We start from the raw sequence: 15,709 nt of genomic DNA, 5'->3' as shown, positions 1-15,709 counted from the left end.
GAGGAGGGAGGAGTGAAAGCGCTGTTGAAGACGCCAACCTATTGCTGAAAACACCAAGATGGAGTAAAATCTGCTGCGGGCGGACGCAACATTAGCTCCAGTAAAGGCTTTATTTTGTTGGCCATAGTTTCTTTTAGGACCAGGCAACTTTAACAGCCAAGAGGTAAGCGCTTAATTCCCTCGTAACGACTCATGAATAATAATGAGAGAGAGAGAAAAAATCAACAACAACCGTTTACTAGTGCGTGTGCGTGTGTTGGAAGTAAGGCTCAACTGTGGAAACTTAAACAACGCTTTGGGGGTGAAACGATGGCGGTTTATTGCTATAACGCTCCGTTTATAACCCTCAGATTTATTTTACCTAGCCACTTTCGACCTATACTATGAGTCCATGTTTCCATGATGCTTTTGTCCACAACTGGAAAATCAGGTTGCCTCACTTTATGAGTCATATGTACACAATTTATCTGTTGTTAAACAATGGCGGATGCAACAAAAGTAAAAGGTGGCAATGAAAATTAAGTGTTTGTGAGACCCCCCCCCCCAATTACCTTAGTTGACCGCACCACACCCTCTTTCCAAGCATCTCCCTAATCTCAGGAAAGCCCCATTAGGAACAGCACAACCGTTTCTCTCCCATTGGTTTCTGCTGTTTCCCAATCATGCCCCAAATCTTTGTAATCAGGACTTTACTGCGACTTTTTCCATAGTATATACCATGTAAGAGATCAGTCATTATGGTTTTATAGGAAATGGGAGGGGGAGGGGGAGGGGGGGCAAGATTTATTGCACAAACCATGTAACGTGATAAACTACACGGCTCATGTTGTACTTTCTGGATTATTATCACACCTTTATCTTGCGTTCTCCTCCTCCCCCCTTCATTCTCTACAAACCTCGCATTTCTCCAGGTTTCCGTTGAGGCTGTGGGAGTGGACAAGGGAGGAAGTGTGACCTCCTCTTCCGTCTACAATGTCAGGTCCTGGTAAGTGGCCAAGTTTGTTTCAGCAAGATTTGCAGAGCTGGGTCTGACCTGTTGATGGAAACGTAAGGTCTTTGGAAAACTTTTATTCAACGGTCAAATCTCGAAAAACGTGTCTGTTCAACATCGGCGCGTGAACACTGCAAATCCCAAAGTATACGTAAGATCAGTGTTTAGATGTCAGGTGGTGTGTCGGTACTGGGATTGAAAGGGAAGATGCAAATTGATGCATTAAAAAAAAAGTGGTTCAGCAGGGGTGCGTCCAGGCAGATTAATGATGCAAAGCATTCCATGATAGCGGTATGAGGATGGCCATGAGAGCTAACAATGAACCTTTTCACCTCGTTCTCAATACTTTTTTGTTTTTTGACCGGGACTGTAACATCATTCTCAACATTGTTCATCATTTGGGCAACAAAGCTTGAGCTTAATCCATCTTCATGCTCAATCTTTACAAGTCGCACAAGTGAGGGATTACATCCCGGGCACTTCATCATGTTAAAGATGGCCCGTTGTTAGTTTCCGTGTGAAGTCTCCCACCACATTTTCATTCATTAAGTTCGCATGACGGAAAAGGATGGATGAATGATTTTTGTTGTCCTTGGTCAAGCCCTAGATTCCTTGAGCCCCTACGAAGAAACCTTAGACTCTCCAAAGTGGCGAAATATGAAAGGAATTCTGTAAACGCCTCTGTGAAAACACCCCGGAGTTTACCAACTTGTCCAGCATGCTCTTCCATTACTCTTATCATTTCCCAGCAAGTGGAAAAGAGTAGGAATAGTAGGACCCCTATGTAGGATGTTTACCAAACAGCAAAAGGTGCCAGTTTATGGCATTTTGCAGTTTTCACAGCCTCACTGTTTATGTGTGTGTGCGTGCATGCATGTGTCTGCTGCTGAATGCAGCCAGCGTCTCCTAAGAAGACGCTGGCTGATTTTGTGAATGTTTCATTTTCATCGAGTCGAAACAGGAATGCGGAAAGAGGTGGAGTAACAATTTGGGTGGTGTCCACCTATCCTTTCTTTTTTGGGGTTCTAGTTTAAAGAAAAGCAAATTTGGTTTGCGGCAGACGTTTTCTCTTTGACCACTGTGTCTGTGACTAACTCTTCAACAGAAAAGGTTAAGTTAGGAATGTTTAGATAACACAAATTGCGCGTTCATACCTAATTGCAAACATGCACCGGGCATGCGAGCTCGCTCACGTTCTCAACAAAACATTCCAGACTAGGTTTGATTGGCTCCGTTGTGTCACTACCAGACAGTCAAATGACCGCCAAACCGGGTTAGCAGGCATGTTAGGAACCATTGTTGGGCGTCCTTTAACCGGTTGACTGAAAATCTGTTTGGTCAGCTGAGTCAAATTACCGCCAGTGCAACAAACAGCCTGCCAGCAAAAACACCTCTGAACCGTTAAGACGGGGATGGGTTATGGTGCGAGGCACTTAACAGCCATATGCATGATGGTTTCTGGTCTGCAGAATATACCTCCGTGTCAGTATTTTTTTTGGATATTTCTGCTTCTGTGTTCTCAGTTAGCTTGCCTGCTCAGGTGTCGGGTAGAGGAATCTTTGACGGACTGGATAAATGACAGTGATGGAAGGCAGCCAGTGGTCTGGGCCAAGTCAACAAAGAGGCTAATCCGAGCTATTATTTATTTTTTGCCCCACCTAACTGGCAAGTTGGTGTTTGCCAAACCAAAGTCAAATATTTGCAGGTCATTTTAGCATCTTAACTCGGGTGCCGGAGTCGTAGGGTGCGCTGGGCGAGATGATGCGATAAGTGTGTGTGGCTTGCAGTAGTTCACATGTGGGAAAGACCTGGCATGTGGTGTTTAAGCATGGACGTATATTCGCACCGACTTCAGGGATGGTTCACTGTCAAATATGAATGTGTGTGATCACACAAGAAGAAACTGGATCTGAGCAAAAACTGGAATTGAGTGTTGGGGGGCCTGCAGTCTGAATGTAGCTTGCATACATACCCTTGCATACATACACTCGCATATATACACACAGACTCATGCCCAAGCACACACACACACACACACACACACACACACACACACACACATACATGCTGTGACTTCCTCCCTCTTTAATGCATTGTAGTGCACTGTGTTACTTTCACCGCAGGGTATTTCCTCTTTCTTTTGGCAAATATTGAGACCTGGTATTGGAAGGTAACGGTGTGTATACAAGGCCAAACACTTGACATCTAGTGTTTGATTAGCTACGATGAACTTTTATTGCCTCCATTGAGAATTTGAATGTGGTTTGGTCATGGATATTCTGTGTAGGTTTTATTGTGAAGTGGTTTTGTGTTGATTTGATTTTTTTTTTCCAAGCGTCTTCGATCTCTTTCTTTAGTGACCCGGCAGGTCAGCAGTTCGGGAATTTTCATTTTAATACACAGTCTGCAGTTGTAGTTGTACTGTTTCGACATCATAAAAAACATCATTGCCTTGTGACATATTTAGTCTTGCACAACGTTCAAAGGTGGAAACAGCTTCTGGCCTTGTAATGCCGCGTGAATTTTACTAATTGACATTTTGTGTAAATCTTCCCTCAAGTTTTTTCAGAACGTCTTTCCTGCACCCCTGATTGGTCAGCTAATGAATTACGCAGTGTTTGGATTTGGATGCAGACGAGCATTCTGCGATCAGAAATAATAATCTATTGGCCTACGTAGTTTATATTTATCTGTCTGTGATGGACCGGTTCAACATATCTGACTTAACCCTTGAAACGTGTCTCTTTTAACAAGAGGGCCAAATGATGAGGTGTTGAATTAGAGGTAAGCATACCTCTGAGGAAGGAATGTATGAGAATTGAAGTCGTACCGAAATTGAAATGGTAATATTTGATAACATCACTTATTGCTTAAATCGTTGTGCTTTTTGTCCCGTCTCTTTCTACTGAGAGAAAAAAAAATAGAATTCAGTTTTTTTATTCGCCCTAAGCTTCTCCTTTTTTTTTCTTCCTTACACTCATGTAGCCAGATATGGTCATTTACATACAGCCAATCATATCAAATCATCAAAGTATGAAACCCCGCCCACTCATACAACCAACCGTTGCTTGGACCTATCAATCAAAGGTTGGTTCATGAATATTAATGAAGACTAGACCACTCCCTCAGAGTTCTTGAGAGAGTTGGGAACAATTATGGATAAAATCATAAAAAAAACCACTGTTATTCATCATAAAATATTGCTGCTGGATATTTCATTATGTTGTCTTCAAGGTCTTTTTTTGTATAAAGTTAAATCTAATTACCAATTTTGGTCTGATTTTAACACATCCAGCCATATTTAGACTGCCGACAATACTTACTCGTGTCAGATTACTCTGAGAGGATAAGAAATAATCACCGTTTCCTTCGTGTGTCTACATCTTAGCAGGGCTGTGAGTAGGAACGGGCTGTTTGTCTTCCTACAGTTTCTGTTCACAGGACATGAATGTGTTGGATCGGGACATTTTGACTCATTTGTTGAAACAGCCGCTGTTTGCTGTGGTTTGGTTGGTGCAGTCAAGAATGTGAGGTTGGCCCGAGGCTCTCCCAATTAAACAAATCCCTCTGAAAGGAAAACTGATAGGCAAGAAAGGTTATTTAAGTCTTAGAAAAGCAGAGTGATCAGAAAATTGGATGGTTTCAACACTTTAAAAATTGTTAGGTAAATACCAACGCCTCATAATTACGTGGAGTAGCCCTTTAAAGTCTAGGCGCATACTCTCCTCCTTTTATGTCATCTCGTCCTGCTGGCATCTTCCATCTGCTCTGTGACGTATCGATACCCCAGACATCACCTGACAGGAATGATAAGTAGTCACAGGCATGCTTTTAGTGGAATTTGTTGCCCCTGGAAGAGGAAAGTGGTGTGATTTGCATTCTTGGCAAATGGAGGGGAACACACACACGCAGATGACTGTACAATGTTCCACGGTGATGTTTTTTAGTGTATTGTAAGGGTAATCTTTCCTCCGCCAGTCATGGAGACATAGCATTAGAAGATGACTGTGTGAATCTGAAGCCAAGGATGCAAAGAAAAAAGAGAAAAAAAAAGACGTCAAACACTTGACAGATACAATGAACCTCGTTGACCTCCCATTAGAATGTGAATACATCCATTATCCAAACCACTTATCCTGCTCTCAGGGTCGCGGAGATGCTGGAGCCTATCCCAGCAGTCACTGGGCAGCAGGCGGGGAGACACCCTGGACAGGCTGCCAGGCCATTACAGTGCTGACACACACACACACACACACACACACACACACACACACACCTAGGGACAATTTAGTACGGCCGATTCACCTGACCTACATGTCTTTGAACTGTGGGAGGAAACCGGAGCACCCGGAGGAAACCCACGCAGACACGGGGAGAACATGCAAACTCCACACAGAGGACGACCCGGGACGACCCCCAGGGTTGGACTACCCCGGGGCTCAGACTCAGGACCTTCTTGCTGTGAGGCGACCATGCTAACCACTGTGCCACCGTGCCGCCAGTTTGAATACAGCCTGGTTAAATGTTCTGTTTACGTTTTATTGCCGTGCGGTTTTGTGTTGAGGCCAAAAGTGGATCCATGTTTATGGACTCTTGTGAATATGGTCAAGTCAAAGTGCTTTCTATGGCTGATAACGCATCCTTAATGTGATATCGATCAACTATCACATTTCAGTTACATAGCACCGTTTGGCCCTGAAAAAACAAAACAAAAAACAATATGCTTGGTACAAGAGCAAATAAAATGCATTGAAGTTGCCATGAGTTTCGGATTTTTGCTGACTTTGTGCGTCCCCCTGTGGTTAAAAGTGGAAGTGTTTCACGACTTCGTTTCGTATAATAATTTCCTCTTGTCACAAAGATCTTCATTCACCCTCTGGTAGCTGGTGCATTTGCCTTAAAGAGCCGAGTCAGCGGTGTAGTGGCGTGTGGAAAGATCTGTTTACAATACATGCAGCGTTAAAGGGGTGTATTTCTAATTACGGCTACCTATCCCGTGTGTGCGTGGAGACATTTGAAGTCATTATATAGATTATGCCGGTCGTGGATGCATCAAAATTAATCTGAGACTGATAAATAATTGGTGAAAATCTCCTCACAGCAGCTTTAGAAATACACACAGTATGAGAAATATACATAGACTATACATTTACGATAAATAAAATGTAGGTCATGTAGGTCAGCTGAATTAAATTGTTCCTAGGTGTGTGTGTGTGTTGACCCTGTGATGGACTGGCGGCATGTCCAGGGGGTCTCCCCGCCTGCCGCCCAGTGACTGCTTGGATAGGCTCCAGCATCCCGCGACCCCAATTGGGATAAGTGGCTTGGCTAATGGATGGATGGATGGATAAACAAAATATATTCGAATATACAGAGAGTGTGAAACGGTATTATGGAGTACATCTTCAGTAATATCTCTGTCCTGTCTGCAGGTTACCCTGGTTCCCCCAACCAGGCCCCCTACCCCATGCCCCAGACTGGTACTTACTCCATGACCCCCTACCCAGTTCCCCAAGGAGGGTATGGAGACCCCAATCAAGCCCCTCCGCCGATGGGCTTTAACATGGGCTACCAGCCCCAGCCTCAACCGGGCCAACCAGTCATGTACCAGCCAGGGCCGGTGGGTGGCCAGGCTCCAATGCCAGGGCCTGAGTACGGAGGTTCTCCGGGGGGGATCACTCCGGCCCCAGTGCCGGCGCCGGCTCCAGCAGTGGTTCCTGTAGGGGTCCCACCAGGACTCGAGTACCTGACGCAGGTAAGCTGTGGAAATGTCTTGAATGTGTGAAGACTGCTGCATGCTTCAAACAAAGTGCTGCTCAGAACTCCTTTCCGACACAGTCCGCGGTGGCGTAGCGGTCTAAGCATCGGCTTGGTGTCGATGCAGTTGCCCACTGGGGACTGGGGTTCGCGCCCCGGTCTCGTCAGATCCGACTATGGCCGGACTCGATGAAGCAGCAATCATTGGCAACGCTGTCTTCGGGAGGGGGGCGGAGTCGGCTTGTGTTCGTCATGTGAATGCGTCTCTGTGTGTGTCGGAAAAACAGTGGTTCGGCTTGGATTCGCCTTGTCACGAAAGTGGGGAGGCGCTTTCCTTCGAGACTGCCGGCCGGAGAGATGCAGTTGGCGAACGCATGCAATACGAGGGTGGGTGTTTGAATTAAAATAGGGATCAATTGGCCACTAAATTGGGAGAAAAAAGGGAAAAATCAGAAATAAATTTATAAAAAAAAAAAGAACTCCTTTCCGACGTTCAGAACGGGTTGGGGCGGGTCTGCGCCTGAATGTTTTTGTAACTTTCTGAGGTTACGCCCACCTCCCAGAAGTTATTGTCCAGGTGTGAAAGTGGGCGGTTTCCAAGTGGTCAACAAATTCTGTTCACACAACTACTTCCGCCTACTTGACTGCTCCGCGCTCATCATGAACCAGTTTGTTTGACTCTTCGTGTTGCAATTTCAAAGACTTCCTGTTTATAATCGCAGCCCTCCCTCTATGACGGACAGCTTCTCACCCCACCTCGAGTTCATATGATAAGTCATATGAACTGGTTTGTGTGAAGCACGTGGAAGGATTAAAAGCTGTCTAGTTCCTCACTGGTGTGGTGGTTAACATGTTATGGTTCATATATTTGTTCAACAGTTTCTCTCTCTCTCTCTCTCTCACGCGCTGTCTAAAACATTTTCTATCTCTTGTGTTTTAGATTGACCAGATTCTGATCCACCAAAAAGTGGAGCTTTTAGAAGGTAAAGCGTGTTGGTTCATTTACTGGTCAACTCTATGTAAACAGGATGTGACCAGAAATAATCCACATCACTTGTGGTCTTTCATTAATAAATCATAATAATAAACTGACCCCCCCCATCCTGTCCTGCGATTCCTCTCTCCATTCTTTCCTTCCCCTACGCTCCTCTCGCTCCTTCCTTTTGTTTTACCCAGCATTCATCGGGTTTGAGACCAACAATCAGTATGAGATCAAGAACAGCCTGGGCCAGAAGATCTACAAGGCCAAAGAGAAGAACGACTGCTGCACCAGGAACTGCTGTGGCTCGCTGCGTAGCTTCGACATGAAGATTAAGGACAACTTGGACCGCGAGGTCATTCGCCTCGTACGGCCCTTCCGCTGCGTCTCCTGCTGGTGCCCCTGCTGTCTGCAAGAGGTGTGTGTGTGTGTGTGTGTGTGTGTGTGTGTGTGTGTGTGTGTGTGTGTGTGTGTGTGTGTGTGTGTGTGAGGACAGTAATCATAATACACAATGGGGACGTGTCTCCACCCATATTCAGATATGATCAGGACCATTGCAGTATTTTTGTTTTGTGATATTAAAGAATAAAAAGGCGGTAACATAATTTCACCAGACATAAGCAGATTTTGACTTTCAAAGCTCGATTTGCAAATAATTTACCACTCCAGTAATGATAAGGAAGATTTTTGAGGGGGGGAATAGGGTATTTGTCTAAGAAGTCATTCAAACAGACTAAATTATATATTTGTCAGATGTGCTAGAGTGGTTTTCTTGAAGAGTAGTCATAAAAAAGTGGAGCCTCCAGCTAGATTTTATTTTCTATCAAGCAGTAAAAAGACTTGTAGCGTAACATGAAAGATGGGCCCAATTTGTCTCACACTGCATCCTTTGCAATGTGGCTATTGTACACGTCTATATGGAGACGCTGATTCTGAGGTTATATATTTCTCAGCAGTATTTGACACCCCCCCCCCCCACACACACACACACCCATAGTATGGTTGGTGATCATATTTAATCATCCATGGTCCACAGTCTGAAAGAGTCAGTATCATTCATACTTGTAAGTAATCATAATTGTTGCTTCCATCAATGCACTCTCCTATTGTTGATGAGCAAATATAATTAAACCAATAGCTTTATGAAATCTTGGGCGGCATGGTGGCCCAGTGGTTAGTGCTTTCGCCTCACAGCAAGAAGGTCCTGAGTTCAAACCCCGGGGTTGTCCAACCTTGGTGGGGGTTATCCCAGGTTGTCCTCTGTGTGGAGTTTGCATGTTCTCCCCGTGTCTGTGTGGGTTTCCTTTGGGTGCTCCCGGTTTCCCCCACCATCAGAAAAGACATGAATGTCAGGGTTAGTACTCCTGTTTGTGCCCCTGACCGAGGCATGGCAAGATGAACTGGAGTTGGTCCCCGGGTGCTGCACGGGCACGGCGGCTGCCCGCTGCTCCTCGCTACACAGCTAGGATGGGTTAAATGCAGAGAGGAATTTCCCTATGGGGATCAATAAAGTATCTCAAAATAAAATATATTTCCAAATGACATCACTGCCACGGGGGGAGAACCTCTGGAGCCCCCCCCCCCCCATGTTGAATATGTGGTTTCGGCCTTGGTGTGTCTGCACTCTAAATGTGAGCGAATGTGTAAATGAATACAAGCAGTGTGTGTGTGTGTGTGTGTGTTCCAGTTCATTAGTTTGCTCAGTGCCAGATCTAATTCAGCCTGACGAGGCCTGGGTAAACACCTTCTAGTCTTTTTTTTTTTTTTTTTTTGAACATTTGACCCAAATCCTGCAGTTCCAGGGTTCACTGTTAACTGTGCCAAAGTTAATATTTAATTATATCTTAACGGTTCTCGCTGTTGCTCTTGAAACAATCTTAGCTCATGCGGCTGGTTGAAAAGCCGACTTTCCTCCACTCGCGTCCTACGTTTCTGTGATGCTGTGTTTTGCTGCTCGAGGACGGGAACTCGGTGTCATGTCGACCGCCTTTTGTCCAGTAGTCTGTTTTGTTTAGGCCGTGAATGGCCCCTCTGTCTGCAGAAACTGTTTGCTAGACTCTCCTAATCCTCTCCCATCCCCTCACCTCTGAAGCTTTAACCCGTCCCACCGCTGGTGGACAAGCTACAGTACATTTCCAGGGACGATGCTGCCATATGAGGCTTATTTCCTGTGTAATGCGGTGTCACAATAGACGAGCCGTTGACTCACTTGATACTTGTCACTGCAGCCCCGTGTGACCTGTGACGTGCTATTTATATCCCCATAATGTCAAGGCGTGAGGGCAGGTTTTAGGACTGCGGGATGACTTTCTATTTTTGTTTGTGTGTGTTGTCCATAGATGGAGATCCAAGCCCCGCCAGGCACCACCATAGGCTACGTAAAACAGGACTGGCACCCCTGCGAGCCCCGCTTCTCCATCCAGGGAGCCAACAAGGAAACCCTGATGAAGCTGGAAGGGCCCTGCTTCGCCTGCAACTGCTGTGGGGACGTTAACTTCGAGGTCAGCATTGTATTGTGGCGTTAAATTGGCTCCTTTGGAAACTTTGGTGTGGTTCAAGGGAAGCCCGGTTGTTGAAAAGTCCTTCCATAATATCCTATTTCAGACTGGGGAAAAAAAACTACACCCACATTCCTCAGTTTGCTTTTTTTATGCCTGGTTCATTACCTTATGCCCCTTTTCCACTGCATGGACTCGACTCGCTTTTTTTTTTTTTTTTGGTTTTCCATTGGGCAAAAGTTGGAGGTAGTACCTGGTACTTTTTTGGTATCGCCTCCGTCGAGGTTCCAAGCGAACTGATTCGATGCTAAATGGTGACGTGAAAACGCCGCAGAGCTCTGATTGGTCAGAGAGAAACCGAACGGCTCTGTTTACAACCAGGAAATACCAGAGCGAGGTTCGTCAAACTTGTCGTCGTAATCTGTCCATGTAAAATTAATTTTTTTCAGTGAATCTCTTTTACACGAATGCTCATGTGAAGCAACCATCCCGAGTTGGCCTTGTTTTTCTGAAAAGCAAACACTCGTGTGGGGTGCTGGTAGAGAAGGGAGGAAAAGCTGGTCAACATGCCCACAAGGGACCAGCGGGGCTCCGCTGTGAGGGGGTACTGTGACTATCTGCAGTGGAAAACTAAATGCAGAAAAATAAAGTGAGTCATGCAGCGGAAAAGGGGCACTAGTCACTTACGCTTAAAGTCTTCTACAGTAAAACTTTTGATATCTCACTTTTAAACCTACAGTTTAAAAAGTTAACCAGTTAACTGGCGACATTTCACCGCTATAACGCTTTATAGCCAGTTTGTAAATGTTCCGGTACGTTATAAATCTCGGAATGGACTTTGGGAAAGTGGACTCACAGAGGTGTATTCAGAATCGGAATCATGTTTGTTGGCCATGTAGGTTTGCACAAACATGGAATTTGACTCCGGTTCCATGGCTCTCTCAGTGTACTTATAACATAGACTAACAGCACTACCACACAACGATCCCAATTCAAGTTAATTTTATGTGTATTATTAGTTTTCGTATCAGCTCACTAACAAAATTAGTTTACCGCATATAGTTTACCACCACAGTGGATGATTGATACAGATTTTGATGATTTGATAATTGGTTTTGGGGTTTAAGAAGAGTGGGGTAATTGGCCAGATACAATTGGGGAGAAAAGGGGGGAAAAAGAATGAAAAACAAGTACAACTGTAGCTACGACTGTGAAAACAGACTGTAAGATATTGTCATTCTTTTGCTCACATCCATCAGGATGAAGTGAATGGCTATTGGTGTATTTTGGGTGGGGGTCATGTCAGTAAACTGTGACATTGTATATTGTATGCCCTTGGTGGTAACGTTTTTCTTGTTTTGAGATGTTTGTCGTGATTCCTCCGCAGCTGAAGGGGAAAGATGGCGGCAAACCCATCGGCCGCATTAGCAAACAGTGGAGTGGACTTCTGAAGGAGGTCTTCACAGACACGGACAACTTTGGCATCCAGTTCCCTCTGGACATGGACGTTAAAATGAAGGCCGTTTTAATGGGAGCCTGCTTCCTCATCGTAAGTCCGTGTGTCGTTCGGTTTTTACACATTTAACAGCAAAAGTCTTGATTCTGGGATTTGTGCTGCCGAAGCGCTTTTTCTCATTGAATTGTACACAGAAATGTGGGGTAAATCCAGAATGAGTCTGTGTTTTAAACACCTTTTCTTTTTCACTTTGCAGGACTTCATGTTTTTTGAGAAGGTCGGGGAGGCAAACCAGCGCAGCACCGTCTTTTCGTAACCGAAGAAGAAAAGGGAAGAAAAAGAAAGCAACTTAATTCCTTTTTCAAAATCATTCTTCCAAATCCTGCCTTGTTCACTTTTTAATCCAGTACGTTTATTCCAAGATCCTCATTTCGTTTGCTGACCCCAGAGTCCGCCAGTACTTTTTTCTACTTTTCGACTCCAAAGCCTGTAAGAAGTAGTGGTATCCCTCATCCTAAAGTCTCTTGTGACACATGAACTAACATCAGCATGATCAGACTCAGCTTGATTCAAGATGGCCACCATGGGTTTTCCCATGCGCCTCTTTGAACAAATCCGGCAACTGGCATATTGTAGGACCATGTTGCTCAGTCGTTTCATTTCCGTTCCAGACTAAAGACGGCCTAATGCGCCGTGTTTATTTGTGCCCAAGAAAACACTAACACTAGTGTCCTTATTGTCCATGGACACTAACAGTGTGTGGACAATGAGGTGTCCATGTCGGACTGAATATTGGGGGATTTTGGTTTTGAATAGGGAGCATCCCTTCAAGTGGCTTTAGCATGAAGGATTCATATTCATGCCGTGTGTCTGTCAGCTCAGCTTAGTGTTGCACTTACTCGTCTATCATTACTGTCAAGCAGTGGGGAGGTTTGTAGGCTTTATATATAAAGGATCCAAATTAATGCTTTTTTTATGTGTAGATAGCCATATTAGCTTTTGCACTGGAGCTGTAGTCTGGTAGGGGAGTGGTAGTTGGAAAATCTTATTTAGAGTCAAGTCGGATGAAACAGAGGAGCCGCAAATGGAGCTGATGCATGTTAAGGAGGTTCACCAAAGTGCGTTGTCTCTACCTCTCATAGCTTTGTGTTGTCCCTGCTGCGTCTCCGTCTGTTCACCCCAGACGAGCCACCTCCATCACTGATATCGCATCCCGTGTGGCGCGGGTAGTATGGATGTGTACTTACACGTTTACCTCACCCCATCACCAGAGTTTGGTGTACATGGCAGTGTACTGAACCTCCGAGCCGGGGGGGGGGGCGAATGTCCGAAATAGATAAGAGGGGAGAATAACGGCGAAAGTTTGGACAGCAGATGGGAAACGAGTATAAAAAAAGAGGGAAGTTGAGGTTGCTAAACATTCCTGACCTCTCTCAGCGGCTGGAAAACCCCGCCGCTGAAGGCAAAGGAAAACACAGTCGACTTTCTAGTGTTGGGCCCGGACGGAAACAGGAACTCGTCATATTTCGTTCCGATTGATTGTTTATTTTTTTGGGGGGGGTTAAGATGCAGATGCCATGTTGTTACGCATCGTGGAGAAGGAAAGTCGTAAAAACCTTTGGAGACATCACCCGTTGCTCTTGAACGCACCGCCGTCACCTCGTCTTTAAATCATCCATGTGTTAGTCCACATTATGTGGGTGCGTGCCTCATGCGAGGTTTGGCTTTTAGTTTCATGCCGCTGCTGTCCATAACCGCACCGCCGGCAACGTCTCTGAGTTTGTCTTCAATGTGCATCTGTGTGATAACTTGGTATTTAGCGTATGTGACATGACCACTAACACGGAAATAGGAAGTTGCCAAAGGAAGAATAGTATGTTATATCTGTTCGCCAAATGTAAAATGTTAAGCTAACACACTCCGTTTGTTAATGACATTGTTCGATTTGCTGTTGGCAAACAGCACATCCAGTTTCTGTGTGTCCTTTTTTGTGCCATGTTTCTGTGAAGCTGTTTTCTTAAGAAAATTGAATTGCATTTCTATACACACATATGACAAATAAATCATATAAAATGGATATGTGACATTTTTTGTCTTTCTCTGCTTCAGCGAGAGTCCAGCGATGCTTCAGGGACTGTAAATCCCTCTTCGCTGAGAGACATCTGTTAACAATTGGAAAATTTGATCCCTACTATTGGGATCTCCGCTTTTCCATCTCCACCCAACTCAAGCCAAGAACAGGGCCCGGTGCCATTACAGGTCACACGAGGCCTTTCCTTCACTCCATATCTTTTATGTGCCTGTTTGAAGGAGTATTCTGCACAGTTCTAGATCCAGCCCTTCTAGAAAACGACTTGAAGGTGCAGCAGCAGTCTGGTGGCAGTTTTTTTCAAATGGCAGGGAAAAAATAACTGACCCATCCCCTGCATTACGAGCGAGAGAAGGCCTCTGTGTTGCATTCTGTTTCGGTTGCATAACTGATCTTACCCCTCCCCACCTCCTGGGAGCATGGAGGAAATACATGATGGTAAAGGCGGCAACATCCAATGCGGTCATCGACATGTGCTTCCTATCCTGGTTGCTATGTAACGAGGAGTTTGCGGAATGCTGTGTAATGCACCACTCGTGAGTACTAACAAAACTTGGAAAACGTATATTAGAATAAAATGGTTCATTAAAATGACACAGGCTGTGCCCAGTGAGCCCATGATTACTTAATGGAGTCCCTATTGTTTTTGTTTGGACCCCCCTCCCCTCCCCCCTTTTCTCCCCAATTGTACCTGTCCAATTTTTTCAAGCCGTCCCAGTCGCTGCTGCACCCTCTGCCTATGCAGGGAGGACTGCAGACTACCACATGCCTCCTCCGATACATGTGGGGTCACCAGCCGCTTCTTCTCACCTGACAGCAAGGAGCTTCGCCCAGCATGTGGGAGGATCATGCTATTCCCCCCAGTTCCCCCTCCCCTCCGAACAGGCACCCCGATCGACCAGAGGAGGTGCTAGTGCAGCGACCAGAACACACATCCTCATCCGGCTTCCCACGCTCAGACATGGCCAATTGTGTCTTTAGGGACGCCCGACTAAGCTGAAGGTAACACAGGGATTCGAGCCAGCGATCCCTGTGTTGGTAGGCAACGGAATAGACCACTACGCCACTCGGACGCCCCTGGAGTTTCTATTGTTAAAAGTGACCAAGATGTAGGGCGTCCAGGAAGTGTAGCAGTCTATTCCGTTGCCTACCAACATGGAGATCGGTTCGAATCCCCCGTATTAGCTCCGGCTTGGTCAGGCATCCCTACAGACACAATTGGCTATGTCTGTGGGGGGGAAGCCAGATGTGGGTATGCATCCTGGTCGCTGCACTATTGCCTCCTCTGGTCGGTCGGGGCACCTGTTCGGGGAAACTGGGTGGGAATAGCGGGATCCTCTCACGTGCCACCTCCCCCTGGCAAAACTCCTCACTGTCAGGTGAAAAGAAGCGGCTGGCGACTCCACATGTATCAGAGGAGGCATGTGGTAGTCTGCAGCCCTCCTCGGATCGGCAGAGGGGGTGGAGTAGCGACCGGGACTGCTCGGAAGAGTGGGGTAATTGGCCGGATACAAGTGGGGAGAAAAAGGGGGACCCCCCCCCCAAAAGGTGACCCAGATGTGAACAAAGTATTCTAGTCTGTTCACAGAAAAATTTCAAAGAAGCATATATACACTTGAATCAGTAAGGGAAATCAGTTTGTCAAAAAAATTCTACTACTAATTATAATAAATAAGTAATGCCCATAGTGGTCCTAAAACTGGTTTAAGGCTTAATTTAAACTAAACATCACACCAACTGCATGTATAAAACCCCATAAGTTTTTGTCAGCCTAATTAGTCCCACTGGTGTCAAGGTAACACAAATCTGTTATGCTTAACAGGTTCATACAGGAAAACTGAACAAATCCTGATCACAATAATATTAATGAACTTCATCATTTCATGAATCCTAAGAGTGATGATGAGAAATCAAACGACATGTCAACTTGTGATCGCGT

At 45.4% G+C, this 15,709-nt stretch overlaps 1 protein-coding gene across 1 annotated transcript; it reads left to right on the top strand.

Annotated features, from left to right (window-relative positions):
- Positions 1 to 13,758, top strand: LOC130130383 (phospholipid scramblase 2-like). Its single transcript, XM_056300081.1, has 8 exons — positions 1 to 163; positions 912 to 985; positions 6,424 to 6,746; positions 7,689 to 7,731; positions 7,925 to 8,145; positions 10,067 to 10,228; positions 11,613 to 11,774; positions 11,938 to 13,758. Exons 2-8 carry the CDS (start codon positions 973 to 975, stop codon positions 11,995 to 11,997), a joined length of 984 nt encoding a protein of 327 aa, XP_056156056.1. The 5' UTR covers positions 1 to 163; positions 912 to 972; the 3' UTR covers positions 11,998 to 13,758.
- The last annotated feature ends 1,951 nt before the right edge of the window (positions 13,759 to 15,709 follow it).

This window comes from Lampris incognitus, chromosome 20, assembly GCF_029633865.1.
Source record: "Lampris incognitus isolate fLamInc1 chromosome 20, fLamInc1.hap2, whole genome shotgun sequence".
Taxonomy (NCBI): Eukaryota; Metazoa; Chordata; class Actinopteri; order Lampriformes; family Lampridae; genus Lampris; species Lampris incognitus.
Note: the sequence above shows the minus strand (reverse complement) of the source record. Positions and strands in the feature narration are given on the sequence as shown.

Excerpts from the sequence above, each read along its gene's own strand:
- LOC130130383 (XM_056300081.1), top strand. Across the intron at positions 10,229-11,612 it reads GTGGGGACGTTAACTTCGAG|CTGAAGGGGAAAGATGGCGG; the intron begins GTCAGCATTGTA and ends ATTCCTCCGCAG. Across the intron at positions 11,775-11,937 it reads TGGGAGCCTGCTTCCTCATC|GACTTCATGTTTTTTGAGAA; the intron begins GTAAGTCCGTGT and ends TTCACTTTGCAG.